General features: G+C 49.7%; 1 protein-coding gene across 3 annotated transcripts in view; it reads right to left on the bottom strand.

Annotated features, from left to right (window-relative positions):
• Positions 1-12,265, bottom strand: part of PRELP (proline and arginine rich end leucine rich repeat protein) — a 28,878-nt gene extending 16,613 nt beyond the window's left edge. For 2 of the 3 annotated variants that reach the window (XR_007513779.1, XM_049858009.1), the window contains exons 1-2: positions 12,097-12,265; positions 1,886-2,877 (exon numbers count right to left, since the gene is read on the bottom strand). Coding sequence is in view for 2 of the 3 variants with exons in the window: in XM_049858009.1 (XP_049713966.1) it covers positions 1,886-2,861 (976 nt within the window). In the remaining variant the exon portion in view is untranslated. The remainder of the gene's footprint in view (positions 1-1,885; positions 2,878-12,096) is intronic. The other variant, XM_049858010.1, reaches the window with a different exon arrangement.
• Positions 12,266-20,245: the final 7,980 nt, after the last annotated feature.

The raw sequence follows: 20,245 nt of genomic DNA, 5'->3' as shown, positions 1-20,245 counted from the left end.
ACCACTGAGCCACCATTGCCTCGTCTTCAGCATTGAAGTAGCAGAAAGAGCCCTGGCATCTGAGACAGAAGCCTTGGACCATAGTGTTGGACTTTCCTCTAACGGGCTTTGAGCCTTTGGGCTGTTGCCTTACCATGCGGATATTCAGTTCTCAGATCTGTGAGCTGGTGGGAGTGGAACCTGGGGTACACATCAGATGAGGGAATGTTGGTGAAGGCATTTTGCAAACTGTAAAGGACAACTGATGGCAGCAATATGGTCATTGCTAAAAGAGCATACTCATCACACTGAGTTAGGCTCCACTCAGCCCATCCCATCTGTCAACGACACAGGAGATAGACCTGGTGAGGGTGAGCACGTGTGGGTGGGCGTGAGTCCCCTGACTTCCACCTCGAAGGCAACCTGGTCGTCTACAATCCAGTAGAGGTCTGTCAGCCACTTATGAATCAAGATATCATTTCTGTCTATATTTTCAGCCCACGCAGCTTCCAGGGGCAATGTGTTCTACCAGTTTACTACCTGCAGGGTGAAATTAGGCAGCTTTTCTCTTTTCCTGAATTTATTTCTCGTAAGATTTAAAGAAATCCTCTCCCACTTCTTATAATTCTTCCAGATCCATGAAGAGGCCTGTTTTTTCCACCCATTTGTTTTATAATTGTAGAAACTTCCATCATCTCCTTCTCCTTTCTGTGGCTTGGAAACTAAGAATTCCTAATATTGTTTTAGGGGCTATTCCCTTTCCCCTTGATCCCTTTCTTCCTTTCAGCTGTTGAATTCTTTGTGCGGATGGAATCTGTTCAAAGGCTAGATAATATTTTCTTGCTTTGGTTTCTAAAGTCTCCTGCCAATACTCTGCTCAGAGCTGACATTCCCAGCCTCCTCTCGTCTCCTGGGCTGCAATGGATACCGCACACCCAGGGCCCTGAAATGTAGCTTAGGTGAACTCTTCCTTAAACGCACTGGCTTATACAACTAAACGTCCCAGTGTTTCAGACAGGCTCAGAAAACACTAGCATGCAGTCTTTTTTCTGGCTGCCACATTTTTACCAGTTGCCTACTCTGACTAGAAGCTGCCTGTCTGGGTATATCTCTTACAGACTCTTTAAAACGTAGGCTCAGACTTGGAAGAAGTGTCTTCCCACATTTGCCACCTTTGGCAACAAGCAAGCCCAAGACATCTCAGGATGGACATTTAAAAGTCTCTTGCTGCTGTTAGGAGAATGTCCAAGAGTATGTTCCATGTCTATCCAACCAATAGATCTGGAGAGCAAAGAAGCTGGAACTGACAAAAGTAGGTATATGATGAAGAAGGGAATATTCTTCTATCACTGATTACCTGCCAAGCATGGTAATCTAGGAGTCTTGAGGTGGTGTAAATGGTTAAGCACTGGGCTACTAGCTGGAGGGTTGGAGGGTCAAGTCCATCTGGAGGTGCCTTGGAAGAAAGGCCTGGCAATCTACTTCTGAAAAATCAGAAACTAAAAACCGATGGAGCACAGTTCTACTCTGACATACATGGGGTTGCCGTGAGCAGTGATTGGCTTGATGGCAGCTGGTACTGGTATGGTATTCTGGGCACTTTATCCATATTAAACTGTTCAGTCCTCACATAACTTTGTGACAGAAGGCATTGTTACCATTCTCATTTTACACATCAGGAAACTTCCCAGACAGGTCAAAGATCTTTTCAAGGTCACACAAATAGCAAATGGTATGCCCAAGATTTGAACAAAAGTCCAACGCTAAAAAAAAAAAAAAAAAAAAAAAACGCTAAAGTAGATGCGTTTTGCATCACTCCACCCCGAAGCTCCTGAGACAGGGCAGAGGCAGTAGGAGTCTCCATCCTCCCTCCCTGTGGCCCCACCCCCAGCCCCGCCCCACTCACTCTCAATGGAATTGTTGTTGAGGTATAGATGCTCCAGCTTGTTGTTGATGGCAGGCACACTGCTGATCTTGTTGTGAGACAGGTGGAGCACCAGCAGGTTGGAAATGTTAAAGGAGTTCTTGGGGAGGCCCCTGTCTGTCAGCTTGTTGTAGTTAAGCCGGATGAAGGCGAGGTTGGGGAAGGCCTTGAAGTAGTCGTTAGGGATGGTCTCAATATTGTTGCTGTCCAGGAAGAGCTGGTGAATGGCTGTGGGCACCTTGGGTGGCATCTTTCTCAGGATGTTGTGGGCCAGGTTGAGCTGCATGAGGTTCTTGAGGCCCTGGAAGGTGTCAGGCTTCAAGACACCATCACTTAACCTGTTGTGTTGGAGGTCCAGGAGCACTAGATTCTCCAGTTTGCTGAAGACCCCCGATGGGATTTTGGAGATAAGGTTCTGGCTCAGCCTTAGCTGCTCCAGGTTCTTGGGCAGGGCCGAGGGGACCTCTTCCAGCTGGTTCTTCTCCATGTAGAGGAAGATCAGGCTGGGCAGTTTCTCCAACACCCTCTGGTCCACCTTGCGAATCCGGTTGTTGTCCAGGTTGATCCACCTCAGTCCTGAGGCATTCTTGAAGGACTCCAGTGGGAGCTCAGAGATGAAGTTGTTCTGGAGATAGAGGTAATGGATGCGGGGTGGGATGAGAGGGACCTTGCGCAGGTTGCGGCTATCACAGTAGAGGGCAGTCGGGAAATCAGGGGGGCAGTAGCATTCTCGGGGGCAGTCAGGGAAGATAGATGGAGGACCCGGTGGGAGGGGAGGAGGCAGGTCTGTAGGCTCCGATGGCTCATAAGGCTGAGGAAAGATGGGCGTGGGTGTGGGTCTGGGTCTGGGCCTGGGCCTGGGTCTGGGCCTGGGTCTTGGTCGCCTTGTTGGCTGGCCTTGGGTCACTGAGGCCAAGACGAGAAGAAGTGGGAGGACCCAGCAGAGGAATGACCTCATGATCCAGGTGGCTCACCTGCAGAAGGAGGTAAGGGACGCCATTAGCCTGCTGGATCTCAGTAATTGGATGCCTTGTCTTTACAGCTAGAGTGGCTAGGCTGGCTCTGGGACAAAGCTTAGGGACCTGTACAAGCATCTTCTATTCGCTTTTACCCACCAGGAAAGGGAGTAACAAGGGCTGAGGGTCCCCTGTCGAGGCTGGGTCTTCAGTGTGTTAAGCCTGCTCTGGAGAAGTTCAACCATCCTGGTAGGAAGTACTCTGGGCTTTGAGTCAAGAACCTGGGGCTTGTTGGAGAAGACCACTAACCTCTCTTGCCCTTGATTTTCCCATTTATAGCATGAGGAAATCATCCTATCTTTATAAGAGGAATGCCAGGATATATGAACTGTAAAGTCCTGGGGTGCTAAATCTGGAAGGATCCTTAGAAATCCCCTCATGTGGTTTTCAAACTGTGTCCCCACAGAGGCCCCAGTTTCTGTGGACTCCCCCTCCCTCAGGGAGGAGACTGAGTAGATGGCCTGGGGCACCCCCAACCTACTCCTGCATCAACTTGAGCAACTCTGTCCTATGTTTTAAAGTTTAGCCAAAGAATTCATTTGGAAAAAAAAAAAAGTTTTATTGCCAAAAATGGTTTAAAATCCACCAATCAAACCCATAACCCGCTGTTTACAAAAACTGAGGACTGGAGAGAGGCCAGGAAGCTATTTAACAACAGACCCAGGGCAAAACCCCAAGTCTCTTTCCTTCCAGAGAGGAGCTCAGGGAGATCTGGGGAAAAAAGGAAAGTGCTGCAGACTCCCACGCGTTCACCCCTGCACGCTGACACTCTGGGCCCCCTGTTCTGTGCCCCTTCACTTGACTCAGAGAACACTAGACTTTGCCAGCAGGAGATGTGCCAAAAATTTCTCCCCAGATATGGAATCTGCAGGGAAAATAAATAGAAGGGGTAGAAAGATGTGGGAAAAGCACTTTCATTTCTTTTGGCTTGGTATTGCTGATCTCCATAACCACTGAAGCTGGTGGTAATGAGATGGGATATTAGGAAGAACTTCCTGCTATTCTCAGTGGCTTGCTGGAATGGGGAGCTGAAGGATGTTTTAGGGTTTCCCTTCCTGTTGGTTGCCTGGAGAAGGCACTATGCTGAGACAAGTGGAGACAGAGGGAAGGATAATTGCCAGCCTAAGAGGTCTAGGAGGACCTGGTGTCTCATCTATCTGAGAAGGCTCAAATGGAATCTACATTTTCCAGGGCTGGATTTGAATCCAGGCTCCCCTGCGTCTTTGCTGTGTGTCCTTGGGCTGTATCCTCAACTGTAAAATGAGAGAAAGCTATGCCTTCACCAGATTGCTTTTGAGGGTTTAAGGTAATGTACGTTAAGTTCCCACATACTCTATAGTTAAGCCTGGTACTTTTTGTTTTGTTTCCTTTTGAAACAAGTAGGAACATTAGTGGGTCAAATGGAAAATGGGGAAGTGTGAAGTTTCTCCATAGGAGCAATATTCTTAGGCAAGGCTGCTAGAAGGGGATGGGGTGGTCTTATGTTCTGCTGAGGAGGGGCTGCCTCCTGGCCACCTATTGGCTCGATGACGGCCCACACTGGGCAGGAACATGGGCAGGGAAAAGGGGGTGGTCCTCTTGGATCCATCCCTCCCCTGTCACTGCAGGGGACATCCATTGACCCTGGGGGCCGTTTGGAATGTGTTTGGGTCTGGGATGGAGACACAATGGACTGACTTTTGGCTCCCAGGGCACACATGGGCTCACAGACATACTTGGCCACACCTGTCCTTCTCAAGACGGGCCTCTGGGCTCCAGGAGCTCATGTGACTGTAGCAGACAAGTGGGAAGAGTTCTCCAGGCTGGGGGTTGGGGGACAGGCTTTCAGTCCTCTGTGACTCTGCTTGCCAGCTGGCACCACATCTACGTGTCCTGATCATTCCCAGTCAGGGCCTGTGGTTTGAGCCCAACTGAAGCTGCAGAAATATCAGTAGACCCAGGCTACAGGCAGAAAGTGGCTGGGAAGGGCCCAGGGAGGGAGTGCCCTTTACCTTCCCTGCCCTGGGGCCATCATCACTGTGATACCGTCTTTGGTCTCCAAACAGGATCTCCAGCCATACTGCTTCAACCGGCCCTTTTTGCCTCTTAGTCACAATTGTGGTGGGTAGGCCCCTGCCCCTCCTGGGGTTGGAGACTAGTTGAAGATGCAGGCTTTTTGGGGCTCTCGGAGATAGAGTGAGCTGGAGTGTGTCCCCCACTTGCATCTGGACCCTGTGATCACTGCCTCTATTCTTTGCCTGCAGCTCTCTCCCACCTTCCCTTTGAGCCCACATCAGCTTAGACTCCTCCTTGCTTGACCCAGCACCCAGCTTCTTGCTGGCTTTGGCCAAAGGAAGACAACAGAAGCCCCTGAGCAGCTGCCTAGTCCTGGGACAGGAGAAGCTGAATGTGGCAAGAAGCAGGAAAGAGAGTGGACCTCAACCTGTGGGTGGATGGAGGAATCCCACCACTCCTTTATCATAATACGTGCACACACATACGCACACAGACACACTTTACACCAGCCTGCATACCCTCTCACACACACAGATATGTGCCTCCCCCCATAGCACACATATAAGCAAACTCACAGTCACATGCCATCTATGTGCATGTGTGTGAACTCTTATGTAGTAAATGGACTAGAGGAAGGAAGGAAAGAGAGAAAGGGAGGGATGGAGGGAAAGAAGGAAGGAGAGGGAGGGATGGAGGGAAAGAAGGAAGGGGAGGGAGGGAGGAAGGAATGAAAGAAGGAAAGAGGGAGGAGGGAGGGAGAAAGGAAGGAAGGGAAATAGGAAGAAAGGAAGGAAGGGAGGGAATGCAGGCAGGAAGGAAGCAGACAGGAAGGCAGGCAGTAAGGAAGCAGACAGGAAGGCAGGCAGGAAGAGACTGTCCTGCAACTCCTGTTGTCTCTCCCCGTCACTCTGAGGTGGTCCTCTTCCCAGAAGGCCCCTCCAAGGGGGCACATGAGGGACATTTTCCCAGGCCTCCTGGGTCACTATGAGTCGGAATCAACTGGACGGCACTGGGTTTTCCTATCACAAAAAGCGTTGCGGTTAGATTCTTGGCCTTATCTCCATTGAGGGGATAACCGTCTCAGGGAAACACTGAAAGGACTGAAATGAGATGGCATTCACTGTGTAAATTTAGACTTGAGTCTTGTTGCCAGACCCCTTACCACTTGTAGTTGATGAAGTATGAATTCATCTAACTTCTGTAATTTTCTTGAAAATGACACAGTCATGTTGCCTATAAATTAAGGAGTGGTTACAGCATTAATACGTTAAAAACATTTTTAAAGCCCCAGTTTTTGTGATTCTATTATTATTTATTTTTGGCATTTATCTTATAATCATCCAGAAGCCTCAGGATAAGCAAGAATTCTCTCATACTGTGAGATGCCCGGCCCCAAGGTGGCTTCCCAGCACTGGCTGGAGTGTCCCTGTTTCCCTTCATGGCCTTCGTTACCAAAAGCAGATACCTGGTATTGGACAGCACTTTAAGTAAATAAAGCTTGCTCAGAGTGTCGAGTCAAAGACTGCTCTGTGAGCTGCAGACTCTGGCACTGCCCTCTGCTGGGGGTGGGCTTCTCAGTGGCCTGGATGGCCCTGGTCTCCATTGGCAGGAGGGACCAGAGACAGTAGGTCAGTTAACGGCACCACCCAGAGGCCAGCCTCCCCCTGCTTCTCATCCACAGTAAAGATACAGACCTTCTTCATCCCTGTCTCCATGGCCAGACTCTTCAGAGAACTTGTCTTATCTTCTCACAGTCCTTCTGACCCTTTCACATTCCAGACGTTAGAGGGCTGGCCAGGCCATCCCAGAGCCAACAGGAGGTTCCCTAGGAAAGACTCCCTGGGGACTGTTCCGTGGGCATACTGGGTCCACTCAACTCCCCTTCTGTCAGCCCACTGCTGAGTTAGGGTGTGTGTGTGCGTGTGTGTGTGTGCGTGGATACGCATGTGTGTGTGCGTGCTTCTTAGGAAAATAGTGTTCATCTCTAAGGCTTTTCCCATCAGGCACTGCCCCTTCCTGCTGAGTTTTGCTGTCTGGAGGGGAAGTTCTGTCAGCACATCCTTTTCTCCTGAGATGCCATAAGCCTCTGAAACCAGGATCTGTGAGACAGGTCAGAGGGCCTTGAACTTCAAGGGGAGTCATTATCCCTGGCACAAAGCCCCAAAGCCACACTGTCTATGCTCCTGCCTTCCAGAACCTTTTGTCCCACTGTGTAGCTCCTTTGTTGTTATTAGGTGTCATTGAGTCCATTCTGACTCATAGGAACCCTGTAGGACAGAGTAGAACTGTCCCCACAGGGTTCTCTAGGTTGTCATCTTTACGGGAGCAGATCACCAGGTCTTTTCTTCCACAGGGCAGCTGGTGGGTTCCAACCGTTGAACTTTCAGTTAGCAGCAGAGCACTTAACCATTGCACCACCAGGCTCCTGTAGCTTTTTAAGGAGGGGATATATATATATATATGTAATTTTTTTTCTTATGCCTTTGGAAGCATTACCCGCTCCCCTCCAACTTTCTCCTGGGCTCGCTCACTGCTCAGTGAAAGCTTGTTGACCACTTGCCACAACTAGCTTCCCACAGCCCTGGTCTCCACCACTGGTTCTCCAAAGGCAGCTGTTTCAGGGAGAGGAAAAGCAGTTGCCTTGCCCAACTCAAAATTCACACTCTCCGTTTAAGAACGTTTCTTAAGAGAGTTTTAAACTCAAATTTCACTTCCAGCAGTTGGAGCTCCAGGCCTGAATCCTGGCTCTGCCTCTCCTCCCAAGTCCCAGGCTGCTTCTCTGTGTGAGGATCAAATGAGATCACGCGTACAAAGCCGTGTTGTAGTGTAAAACCTCTGTGGTTTTATTTATTCATTTATTTGTTTATAAAAGGGCACATTCTCTAGAGAGACTCTGATTTTTAAAGTGACATAACCCTTTTTCCTATCTATCTCCTTAATTCATTCATTAAAGGCTAGAACACCCACGAGTGAGTACAAAGTTTAGGTTCAGGGCATGGCTTGGCTGAGATCCAAATGGGTTTGTGAAGTCATTAGGAGCAGGTTTAAGGATAATTGGCTTTGCATGGAGAGTTTGGGACTGGAGTTGGGCTGGGGGTGAGGTTGGTTCCTCTCCCAGGGTGAAGGTGGGGTTAGCACCACCGTTACCCCACCCTACTAACCAGCATTCTTCTCTCTTGTTGGATTTCCTGTCCAGTTGGTCACCCCTAAGCCTACATGGCTTAACCCAGCTAGCTACCCTGCCATAGAGAATGGCAATGTCATGGCAATGACCCTTTCTATTCATTCTCTTCTTTTTGTTCTAAACCCAGACTGCTAAAAGCCATCCTTTATTCTCTTCCTGATGCCTAGAAAAAAGTTGAAAGTGGAGAAAATCGGGTGGTCTCTGCCTGGTTGTTGTCAGAGGAACAAGCAGTCCCACCCATGCTGACTTAGACCCTTCAAGGTCCCCAAGCCCCAAACGCACCAGTGTGGGGACATGATGAATCCTACACATCACTGACATAGACAGCTGCCCCTTTCCTGAGGGTGAACTCAGTATAAGAGGGAGCCTGATTGGGAGGGTGGGAAGAGCTTCAGGGTGCAGACCAGTCAGGAGACTGGGTTCTCAGCCCTTCTACACTACTCCGTGATGTGACGCTGCTCTGAGCCTTGGCTTACTTATCTGTAAACAGAATCACAAATTCTTCCCTCTTTTGCTCACCCAGGAAACCCTGGTGGCGTAGTGGTTAAGAGCTATGGCTGATAACCAAAAAGTTGGCAGTTCAAATCCACCAGGCACCCCCTGGAAACCCTATGGCAGCTCTACTTTGTCCTATAGGGTCACTATGAGCTGGAATCAACTTGACAGCAATGTTTTTTTTTTATTCCTCACCCAAGGAGCCCTGGGGATGCAGTAGTTAAACCTCGGGTGCTAACCCAAAGGTTGGAGGTTCGAAGCCACTCTGTGGGAGAAAGATGTGGCCATCTGCATCCGTAAGGATTATAGCCTTGGAAACCCTATGGGGCGGTTCTGCTCTGTCCTGTAGGGTAGCTATGAGTCGGAATAGATTTGATGGCAACAGGTTTGGTTTATTCCTCACCCAGTTGTTGTCAGAAGCATGATAAGCAACTTTAAAATGCATTGCAGATCAAAAAGTGCTAAAAATAAATATAACACTATTACAGAGAGACCATCTGTCTCCCCAGTGTCTACCACAAGGAAAGTGTAAACAGAATGAAGTTTTCTTTGGCCCCGGGCCACGAGTCCAAAGAGCAAGTTTTCTGTTCTGAGGGGTGGGGAGAAACAAGGATGGGCTAGCTCTTGCCCTCTGACAGCCTGTCACCTTGCCATATCCTTCTCTCTGCTTGCATCCCCTAGCCTAGCCAACCTCTGTGGAAGGAATGGAAGGATCTGCAGATACCTTGAGTGGTTACAGATCTGGGTTCCAATCCTGGAACTTTTCAGCTTCTTAGCTGGGTACGCTTGGACAAATCTCTTACCTCCACTAAGCTTAGGTCTTCTCATCTGTAAAAGGAGGATTACAACACCTTTCCATCAGGTTGTCTTGAAGGTTAAAAGCATCAAGGTGTGCAAAGTGGGGCTCAGTTAACTTTATGCTATTGTTACTATTTTTTCAAAGTAACGGGGCCTGTTTCCCTTCAGCCTGGCTAGAGGGCAGCCCCGCCCGCCCAAGGCAGAGATCTTTGCAGCTGGGGCACTGGCTCCTTTGTTACCTTGTTCTTCAACTCACAGCAACTTCCTCCCCTGTGTGGCCTGAGAGACCACACATGGGTCTCAGAAGCAACTAAATGGACAGACCATAGGAGATTCCAGCGGTCCCTTCCTCAGCTGGCTGTGGATCCCCTGTTCTAATCCATGACTTCCCCCGACCCTGCTATTTGGGCTACCCACTGGGGAGGGGTAGGGGGCATGAAGAGATTGCTGTTTAGCCCTTCATCTGGAAAGCTGTCAGAGGAGACAGCTGCTAGGCAGGAGAGGACAGGTTTAGAAGGACAGGGGAGGGGCCCAACACAGTGCCCTGGGTAGGGGGGTGGTGGCCAGGGCAGGCAGATTAGCAAGTGAGACGAAGCCCGAGCTCTGTGGCGCAATATTGGTGGAACTTCCTTCTGGTACCCAGCACAGGGCTGTTGGTGCTTGCAAGGAGTACAGAGGGAGAGCTCCCAGGAGCTGGTCCTGTTCTCTTGGGCTGCCTACCCACAAAGAAAGGGTGGCTCATTATTTGGGATACTATGGAGCTCTCCTAGGTTCCTGGGTGGAGCAAACAGTTTGTGCTTGGCTGCTAACCAAAAGGTTGGTGGTTGGAACCCACACGGCAGTGCTGCAGAAGAAAGGCCTGGCGATCTGCTTACATATAGATTACTGCCAAGAAAACCTACAGAGCAGTTCTACTCTGAAACACATGCGGTTGCCATAAGTCAGAATTGACTCCACAGCATTGGGTTTGGGCTTTGGATATTTGGAGCTCCTCTAGGAGTCCCTGGGTGGTGGAAACAGTCAAGAGCTTGACTACTAACTGAAAGGTTGGTGGTTCGAACCCACCCAGAGGTACCTTAGAAGAAAGGCCTGGCGATCTACTTCCAAAAGGGCTTGAAAATCCTATGCAGTGCAGTTCTACTCTGCAACACATGATGTCGCCATGACTTGGAACCAGCTCAACAACCAGCTTGGGTTTTGGTTTTGGAGCTTCTCTATCAGATCATCCTCTTCCAGGAAACTACGCGGCCCAGCTAACACTGCCCCGGAGGCCTGGCCTCTTAAATCACAGCAAGGCTCTCCCTTGGTTTGCTGATTCAAGTTCTTAGGCCCTGGCTGCCCGTCCGGACCCTCTGAAGTCTTAAAACAACAATAAACTACCCTCCCTCCCTCTAACCTAAACTCCCCGCCCCAGCAGGGTCTGGTGGAATGCCCAGTTCAATAAGGCCTGAGGGAGGGGCCCAGACATCTGTATTTTTAGCAAGCCCCCCATCCCAACCCCCTGAGCTCCCAGGTGATTTTGAAGATCAAGCAGGTTTGGAAGCACTGACCTAGTCCTCACCTGCCTACCTTGGGCGGCACTCTCTGTGGTTAGAGAGGAGTGGGGGAGATAGAGAGGGGTCCACCCCTCTGTTACCCACTTGCATTTTTTCTCCCTGACATCACCAGCCTGAATGGCTGGGATAATCTAGAAATGGCTTTAAAGTGAAACGTTTTCTGACTGCCTGCAGAAAAAGAAGGAACTGCCCCCCAGAGCTAGGAATTAGGACCCCAGAGGCTTAGATGTTGGGTCACTTTCTTCCCTTTATTTTTAAGAGCTAAGTGGTTTGGATAAGTGAGAGAGAATTTCAGAGCCACTGGAAAGACACTGTGATGCTTGGAAAGCCACTTTTTTCACCCTCCTACCCAATTAAGCTCTAAAGAATGAAGAGATCCTTCCAGCTCTTTCTCTTTCTCATCTCCCCTCTGCTCAGCCTGGACTTAGGACACATGACTTTCTTTCTGGCTTTTCGTGGGAACGCGCGCTTTCTCTTTGCGCTTACAGCCGGGGAGGCCTGTGAGAGGGTGAGAGAAAAGATGCAGGGAATGTGTGCCTGCGCGTCAGTGTGTGCGTGTGTGGCAGTGTGTGTGTGTGTGCTCGTGCATGCATGTGCGTGCATGTGAGCACCTGCGTCCACTAGTTTTACTCACTATGTGTCTAGCTCTGCATGTCAGATATGGTCCACGGGTGGACGTGGATGGACGGGAGGCCTTAATTTTGTTTGTGTATCTGTGTGTGCATGTGTGTGTGTGTGAGAAAGCACAGCCTCTGTGTGGTGTGTGTGAGATAGCACAGCCTCTGTGTGAAGTGTGTGGCAATGCATGAAGGGTGCAGAGAAATGAGCTCTGTAGTCTGGTTTCTATGGAAACGTCTGCTCTGTAGAAATACTGTGTGCAGCATAGCAAACATCTGTACCAAGAAAGTCGAACTTTTGCACCCAGCCAATGTGGGCATCTAGAATGATGAAGAGAAGGGTGAGGAAGAGGGTGTGGGAGAGAAATGAAGACTAAGCTTGAGCTCATTTGAGAGAAAAGAGGTGCAGGGGAGGAAGGGGAGAAGGAAGGAGAAGAGAGACCAGACCAGGTACCTAGGTTAGCCAGAGCAGGAGGAAACTTGCTGGAGGGAGAATAATTCCCTGTCTCCTACCCCTCCCTGCTGGGCTTACCTGCACACACCTGTCTCTCCTCTGGCTCTGGTTTAGTCCTCAGGAAGCCTCCCTCCTCTTCCTCCCCCACCCTTCGGCAGAGCTGTGGCAGCAGCGAGCCCTCCAGGAGTTCTGATCCGCCTGGTGGTGGTGCTTGCTTGTGTTTGCCTAACTTTTCTTCCACCAGAGCCTATTGGGGTGGGGAGGTTAGGCTAGAGGGAGGGAGGGGCAGCTGGAGGGACGAGAAAGGGAGGGAGCAGGGAGGGGAGGAGACAGGGAGGGAACTTGGGAAAGCAGGAATGACAACAATAAAGTCTTTATTTGGCAGCCAAAACTCCCAAAGACTTCATCCGCACTCCGTGCCCACTAACAGACTTGTTTTAATAACGTTTTCTCCTGCTGCTGCTGCTGCTTCTGGAGGGGGATTGTTTGGCCCATGTTTGGAAAACAAGCCAAACTAACAGAGCAAAGAGGCATGAAAAGGAACCTCTGTGCAGGCCAGGGCTGGGTGGCTGGGTCCAGACTGTGTGATCCCACCCCTTAACAACTACCTGGCTTCTGATGCCTTCATTCCCCTGGTGTGAAATTCCCAAACCCGTGAAGGGGCGGGGGTGTTTCCTCCATGCAGTGACAATCCAGCTGCTTTCATCTCCTCTAGGAGTTTGCTAAGGGAGTGGAGTCTCACTGAGCTGTCAGTTGGTATGGGGAGATAGCTTTGGTTTGGCTGCCAGAGGGGTCCTCTGAGAACCAGAGAAGGAAAGTTCTGACCTGGGGTCACACAGCAAAGTAGACAGAATTAAAATTAGCTCATGGAGAAGAATGTCCATGTCCTAACTCGAGTTATTCATATCAGGTGAGATTTGGCCGTATGGCCATTACACAAAGTGCAGGAGGAAATCCAAATCCCCCCGTCCATGTCAGCATCCCCCAAAGACCCAGCCAAGGAACACCACTACCTATACGAATGCCCCTCAGGTGAGGAAGAGCAACACTCTTGCAGCTAAGTGGCAGCCCATCAAGACTTCCTGCCACTCCACTTGACTACTTCAAAACTCAATGGTGTTTACTTTTTCTACCATCTGGTCCCATGGAGAGTCCAATGATGAAGAGCCACCCTCTCCCCAATCTGTGGAAGAGGAAAGAGCATCACAGTCAGGGCCAGCAGCCCTGGGGTCTGCCATTCACAAGCTGTGTGATCTTAGGCAAGTTGCTTGATCATGTGGGGCCTCAGTTTTCTATAAAGCCCCTACCTCACAGGGTTGGGGGGATTAAATGATATCCCTAGTGTGAAAAGCACTTTATAAGCAGGAAGAATATTAGAGATTCAAAGAGGGCTTGTGATGAATAGTAGCCAGCCCACAAAAAGGAGAAGAAAAACTGAAACTCGCACCTTCTTTCCCCACCCACCATTTACCCCAAACCACGTGCCCGTGGTGAGGCCTTGCGGGAAGTCAGCACAGCTGATCTCCAGGTTCACACTAAGCCTGGATGTGCAGGCCACTCATGCGATTTAGTTTTCATCCAGGTGAGTTATGCTCACGCCCCACAGGCTGAGAGCCTCAAACTCTCGATTTGCTTGTTGACCTTGGTGTGTACGTGTTGGGGGTGGCTAGGCAGAGTAAGAAAGGTGAGCAGGATGGTGTGGGGTGCCCGGGAGGATGGGGGGGGCACAAGGAGTGTCAGCAGGGTGCAGTGGGTGTGACCTGTATCCATTTTTCTGGGATCCATCCAAATCCCAAAAGTCCATGCAATTGGGCATCAGTGATGATCACTCCCAAGCCAGTATGTCTTCCTTCCTCACTCCCTCATCTCTCCATATCCCAGGCGATGCAGAGGAAATTAGGATGAAGGATAGAGCTGGGCAGGGTATATTCAGAAATGCATAGAGCAGAGTTTGCTAATTGGTAGCCTTTGGGCTTAAGATGGTGTCTTAGTCACCTAATGCTGCTATAACATAAACACCGTGAGTGGATGGCTTTACTTCTCACAGTCTAGTAGGTTACAAGTCCAAATTCAGAAAGTCGGCTCCAGGGGAAGACTTTCTCTCTCTGTCGGCTCTGGAGGAAGGTCCTTGTTTTCAATCTTCCCTTGTCAAGGAGTTTCTCAGGTGAAGGGACCCTGGGTCCAAAGGACTCACTCTGCTCATGGTGCTGGTTTCTTGGTGGTATGAGGTCCCCAACACTCTGCTCACTTCCCTTTTCCTTTTATCTCTTGTAAGATAAGAGGTGGTGCAGGCCACACCCCAGGGAAACTCCCTTTACATTGGATCAGGGATGTGACCTGAGCCAGGGTGTTACAGCTCACCCTAATCCTCTTTAACCACAGGCAGAGATTATGATTTATAACATATAGGAAAATCGCAAAATGGAAGACAACTACACATGGCTTAATCAAGTTGACATATTTTTGGGGGACACAATCCATTACAATTATGGATGGCTTAAAAAAAATTTTTTTTTTTTTTGGTGGCACATTAACTTAAAAAAAAACTTTTTATTGTGGAAAAGTGAAACATACACACGTTTACACTGAATAGCATTGACAAGCCTGTGCACGCCAGCTTCAACAATTGCCAATTCATGGCCAGCCTGGTTTCCTCTGTGCCCCTCACTCCCACCACATACCTGCTGGTATATTTGGTTTGAAGGCTTTCAGGCAGGACATGTACTTCCCAGTTTCACACTGTCCTACCCCTCGGTGCTTTCTTAGCCTGGAGTCGACAGCCGACACTACACCTCTCAGTTACACACTTGCCTGTCGGGAAGACCTGGGAGTTCGTGCTCATTAGAGGCAGCAGCTGAGACATGGAAGTGAGTTGGGACAAATTGGAGATGGTGGAATGGACAAGGTGTCATGTCATTTTAACCAACTGTCCTTTTTCATCCTCTCAGCAAAGGACAAAACAACCTCTTGACTGGGAGACAGGGGACTGAGTTCTTGAGGCCTGGTTTTGGCTCTTACAAACTGTGTGACCTTAGAAAGGTCCTCTCCCTCTCTGGCCCTGGTTCATCATTTGCAAAATGTGACGTTGTACTAAGTGATTTCTAAACACACTCTTCAAGAAATATTGCAAAGGGCAGGAAGCCTGAGATTTGGAGTCGGGGCACCTGGATTAAAATTTCGACTCTTCTATTCTCTACCTAAGGAGCCCTGGTGGCGCTCAGCTGCTAACCAAAAGGTTGTCAGTTTGAACCCACCAGCTGCTCCGCCAGAGAAAGATGTGGCAATCGGCTTCTGCTGTAAAGCTTACAGCCTTGGAAACCCTATGGGGCAGTTCTACTCTGTCCTATAGCGTCGCCAAGAGTCAGAATTGAGTTGACAGCAGTGGGTTTTTGGATTCTCTAGCTACATAGTTAACAGGCCTCATAACACCCGTGAGCCTCAGTAGGTAATAATCTTGCCCATCTCCCTCCCAGGGCACGTTCAGGATAACATGGGGACCAGTAGAAACAATGGCCAGGAGAACATTCTGTGAGTCACAGACCTGAGGCCATGCAGTTCCTCCGCAGGAGCTCCCCTACCTCCTAGAGGCTCCGGGGACACCACTGGGTGAAACTTCACCCCAGGGAAGGAGCACAACTCTTCCCTGTGTCACTAGAGGACACTCGCAGTGTCAAGGACAATATGACTTGAATGCTGGGGCAAGTGATGGAAAGTCAAGATACGCAGGGTGCTGCTACTGCTGTCTGCTTCTAGGATAGGGCTGGGGTAGTGTGCCTAGAGGGCAGAAAAATGGAGGGAGGGATAAAGAGGGGTGAAAGTGGTTCCCCAAACTAACTGCCATAAAGTTGATTCTGACTCACGGTGACCCCATGTGTGTTAGAGTAGAACTGTGCTCTGCAGGGTTTTCAGTGGCTGATTTTCCAGATGCAGATTGCCAGGCCTTTCTTTCAAGGTACCTACCTTTTGGTTAGCAGCTGAGCTCTTAAACATTTGCTGTACCTAGGAACTGCCCATGCTTTCTACCCAGGCTGAAATTCCACCTTGGGGGCTTTCTTTTTGTTTGACCCTCGTAGTAACTGCTGCCTTGGCTACAAGCAGGGACTGCTGAAAGCGAGAGAAGAAAGGGCATGACTGTGTCTCATTGTTTCCATAGAAATACAGAGGGAAGGTGTCTAGGTTTGTCACCGTCCATTGCCCCAAGGCTCTGCCAGGAAGGAGCAGTGTGGGCCTGAGGAGTCTTGGCTCTGACAGGCCAGTGGTCATTAGGTCCCATAGAGGCTGGCCCTGGGACAGACCCTCAACCTCACCAGTTGAGGCTCACAGCCTAGGATGGCTGAGGGTCTGGGCAAATGGGTAACAGGAGAGCAGTTGTGGGAGTCCTGTGGTGGCTTCTCCCACAGTACAGCCTGGGGGGTCTGGGTTGCCTGGGTAAGTGGGCTCCTGGGGGGCAAAGACAGCGCCCTGTTCATCACGGTATAACCCGCAGCACCCACCCAGCACTTGGCACACCCTGGTGCTCAGTAGGAGTCTGTTTCGTCCAATTTACAAGGATTGAACAAGGAAATTCTCTGTCACTCCTCTAAAAAATGTTATTATATTGTGAGTAGGTGATGTATTCTTTTGATTCAAGATCCAAAAGGTACAAAAGGTTGGCCAGGGAAAAGTCTTCGTCCCCTGAGGGTCTCCCCATATTCAGTTTCCTCCAGGACACCTTCAGTGCACCAGTTTTTTGTAATCCTGCCAGATTTAGTCAATGCACACACAAGCAATAAGTATAAGAAACTGTGCTATTTTATCTTCTGTTAGATCTTGAAGATCAATTCATAGTGGTACATAAGGAACTCGCTTGCTCTCTCAGTCCTGTATTATCTGACCAGTCCCCCTTTGATGGACATTTGGGCTATTTTGACCCCTTCCTCAGGTAGACAGTGATGAATCTGGAGTCACACAAAGTCAGTTCCAGTCCTGGCTTTGCCTCCTTTCCATACCTACTCTGTGACCTCGGGCTACTCATCTGCCCCCTCTGAGCAGTTTCTTCATTTGTATGTGGCAGGTATTAGTTGAAGTCCATCAATTCGGTAGAGAAAGAAATACAACTTTATAATTTAACTTTATTCTGTAAGCATAGACAGCTAGCTGACATCAAGTCAATTCCAACTCATGGTGACCTTATGTACAACAGAACAAAACGCTACCTGGTCCTGCATTATCTGCATGACCTATGGCATGCTGAAGTCCATAGTTGCACTGTTGTGCCAGTCCAGCTCACAGAGGGCCTCCCTAAGGCTGCCTGGCCCTCTACTTCACCAGACACGATGATCTCCTCCAGTGACTGATCCCTCCTGACGACAGGCCCAAAGCAAGCAAGCTGGGCAATGTTCTGTTGTGATCCATAACGTTTTCATTGGTTAAGTTTTAGAAGTAGATTGCCAGGACTTTCTTCCTAGTCTGTCTTAGTCTGGAAGCTCTATTGGAACCTACCCACCATGAGTGATGCTGCTGGTGTTTAAAATTCAGGTGTCTTAGCTTCCAGCATCATAAAGCAACATGCAAACCACCATAGTATGACAAACACAGACCTGTGGTGGGACTTTATAATTTAACTTAATTTCTGAATCTGAGCAATCATTTCACTGGGACAGTGGAAAACTCAATCTCACTTCTTGGTAGATCTCATTCCATTATGGTTGTACCCCAAACTCCCCCAGCTTGGGGTGGGTGTCCATGGAGCCAGGGCTCAGTGGTGTGGGGGAGGTATCTGTGGGGAGGGGCGTGCAAGTGGCTCTTGGTTAATGCTCCACCTAGGATGCTGCTGGACATACCCTTCCTCGGGGCCTGTCGGGCCCCTTTTGGCCAAGCCACCCTCTGCCCCCCTCTAGGCCGTGTGTAGCACAGAAACCTATAGGGCTGCCATTTCCTCTCTGGAGACGTGCTGTCTACCTGACACTCTCCCGGGGCCAGGATACCGGTCCCCTCTCTCAGGCCCCACAGGACTCCCACATGTTGCCCCAACCCGGCCCCCACCAGGGCTCATTCCTTCTCAGGAGGAAGCTTGTCCCTCCTTGCTTCTGGCCATGACTTGTGTCTACGCCCAGAAATTTCTAAGGGCTTAGGCTGATAGGAAATGACACCCAAAACACTTGCAGGCTGCTTCCATTTCCTGCCTTCCCTGAGGCTGCTGCTTCCATGAGAGGAAGTGAGAGGGCAAAGGCAGGGGAGGAAGAAATAGAGCTTAGCTGTTGGCCACACAGCAAGCACAGCTGGACTGAGGATCCCAAAGTCCCTTTCCTCTCACTGCCCATGGGTCTGTCTAGGGGTTAACACGTGGGCCATCTGAGAAGCCCCGAGGGAGGACTGGGTTGGGTGCATGGTGAACGTGACCATGCTCACATGTAATCTCACAGCCACTGGTGCTTAGGACAGTAAGTGCGAAGACTACACCCTCAGCTGCTGTTACTAGAGAGCAGGGCTTTGAACCGGTGCTTTTCGGTTCAACCCCCTGCTGAGAATTGGCCTTTCCACTCCAGATATACTGAATTAGAATCTACAGTTTACCAGGATCCCCAGGTGATTCTTGCGTAGATTCTGACTCAGTATATCTGGGGTGGAAAGGCCAATTCTCAGCAGGGAGTCAAACTAGAAAGAACGAATTGAGTCTTGCCAGAGAGCACAGGTTGGGCGTCTGGAGTTCCCAGGGTTTTGGGGAGCCAGGCTCAGGTGAGTGGAGACGGCGTTCTGCCTTCCAAGGTGAGGTCTTCTTGAGTTTTGAGATGCCTCTTATGGGCCCCCCACCCCGCCCTGAAACCCTGGTGGCATATTGGTTAAGAGCTACAGCTGCTAATCAAAAGGTCGGCAGTTCAAATCCACCAGCCACTCCTTGGAAACTCTATGGGGCAGTTCTACCCTGTCCTATAGGGTCTCTATGAGTGGGAATCTACTCGAAGGCAATAGGTTTGGTTTTTTGGTTAGCCTCCCCAATCACAACCTGAAACTCCAGTCTAACTTAACGTTATATTGTAAAAATTGTCTTCCACATGATACAGCACCTGGAGCTAATATTCAGCTGCGAGGTATGATTCTGAGCAAGGTAGCAATGCCACCATGCCCCATTCCATGGATTTCTGGGTAATGAGGCCGCCTTCACATGAGCATAGTCCCACTGCACCATGTGACACCGAGCAGTCTGTAGCCATGTTCGGTTAGTGATGCCCCATGTTACAAGGTCTAGGAGGGAATGAGCAAGGCATCCCCCCCAGGGACCACTGCACATGATTTTGGGGGTCTCTACTTCCACATGTGCCCTAAGCAGCATCCAAAAGTTTAAATGATAAGGTAATATGTGCATAAGGGAGTCCCTGGGTGGTACAAATAGTTAGTGCACTCAGCTGCTAACTGAAAGGTTGGAGGTTGGAGTCTACCCAGAGACACCTCAGAAGAAAGGCCTGGTGATCTACTTGTGAAAAATCAGCCACTGAAGACCCTGTGGAGCTCAGTTCTACTCTGACACACATGGGGTCGCCATGAATTGGAGTCAATTTGATGGCAACCGGCTGAACTGGTTACTTGTGGAGACTTGATATATGCCAAGCATTGTTCTACATCCTCTCAACGCACCAGTTCTTTAACCCTCACACCACTCTATGAGGCAGGCACTCCTATAGTATTTTTTTCAGGTGAGGAGACTGAAGCACAGATAGTTCAACAACATGGCCCAGGCCACACTCCTTTTGAGTCATGGCACAGAGAAGGTTTGAACCCAGGCTTTTCTGCCTCCAATGCTTTTGCTTGTGTATGTCTATGCTGTTGTGATGAATAAAATACAAACTCTTTAAAATCATTCCACCTCATGGGAATCAGGCTTGGGCTGTTGATCACGGTTCTCCTTTTCCCTTGTAGGATGATGAGTAAAATACACTGCCATTTTTGCAGTGGGAATGGTGCAGGGCTGGGCAGTGTTTCATTCCATTGTGCATGGGGTCACCATGAGATGGGGGCTGATGCTAAGGCAGCCCGACCTGGGCCACTCCATTGTCCTCCTCTGCCTGCCTCTTGTATCAGCTCCCTGTGGGCTGTACCCACGTGCCCGAGTCTGATTCCGGTTTAAAGTTCCAAAAGCTGACACAGTTCTGACACTCATCAGTTGTTCAGTAACCTGTACCTGGCCCCAGTGCTAATCTGGCAGCGAGCCTGGAAGCACTGGAATGGTTTCTCTCCTTTTGTTATTGCC

This window comes from Elephas maximus, chromosome 18, assembly GCF_024166365.1.
Source record: "Elephas maximus indicus isolate mEleMax1 chromosome 18, mEleMax1 primary haplotype, whole genome shotgun sequence".
Classification (NCBI taxonomy): Eukaryota; Metazoa; Chordata; class Mammalia; order Proboscidea; family Elephantidae; genus Elephas; species Elephas maximus.
This window is presented reverse-complemented; position numbering and strand designations above follow the sequence as displayed.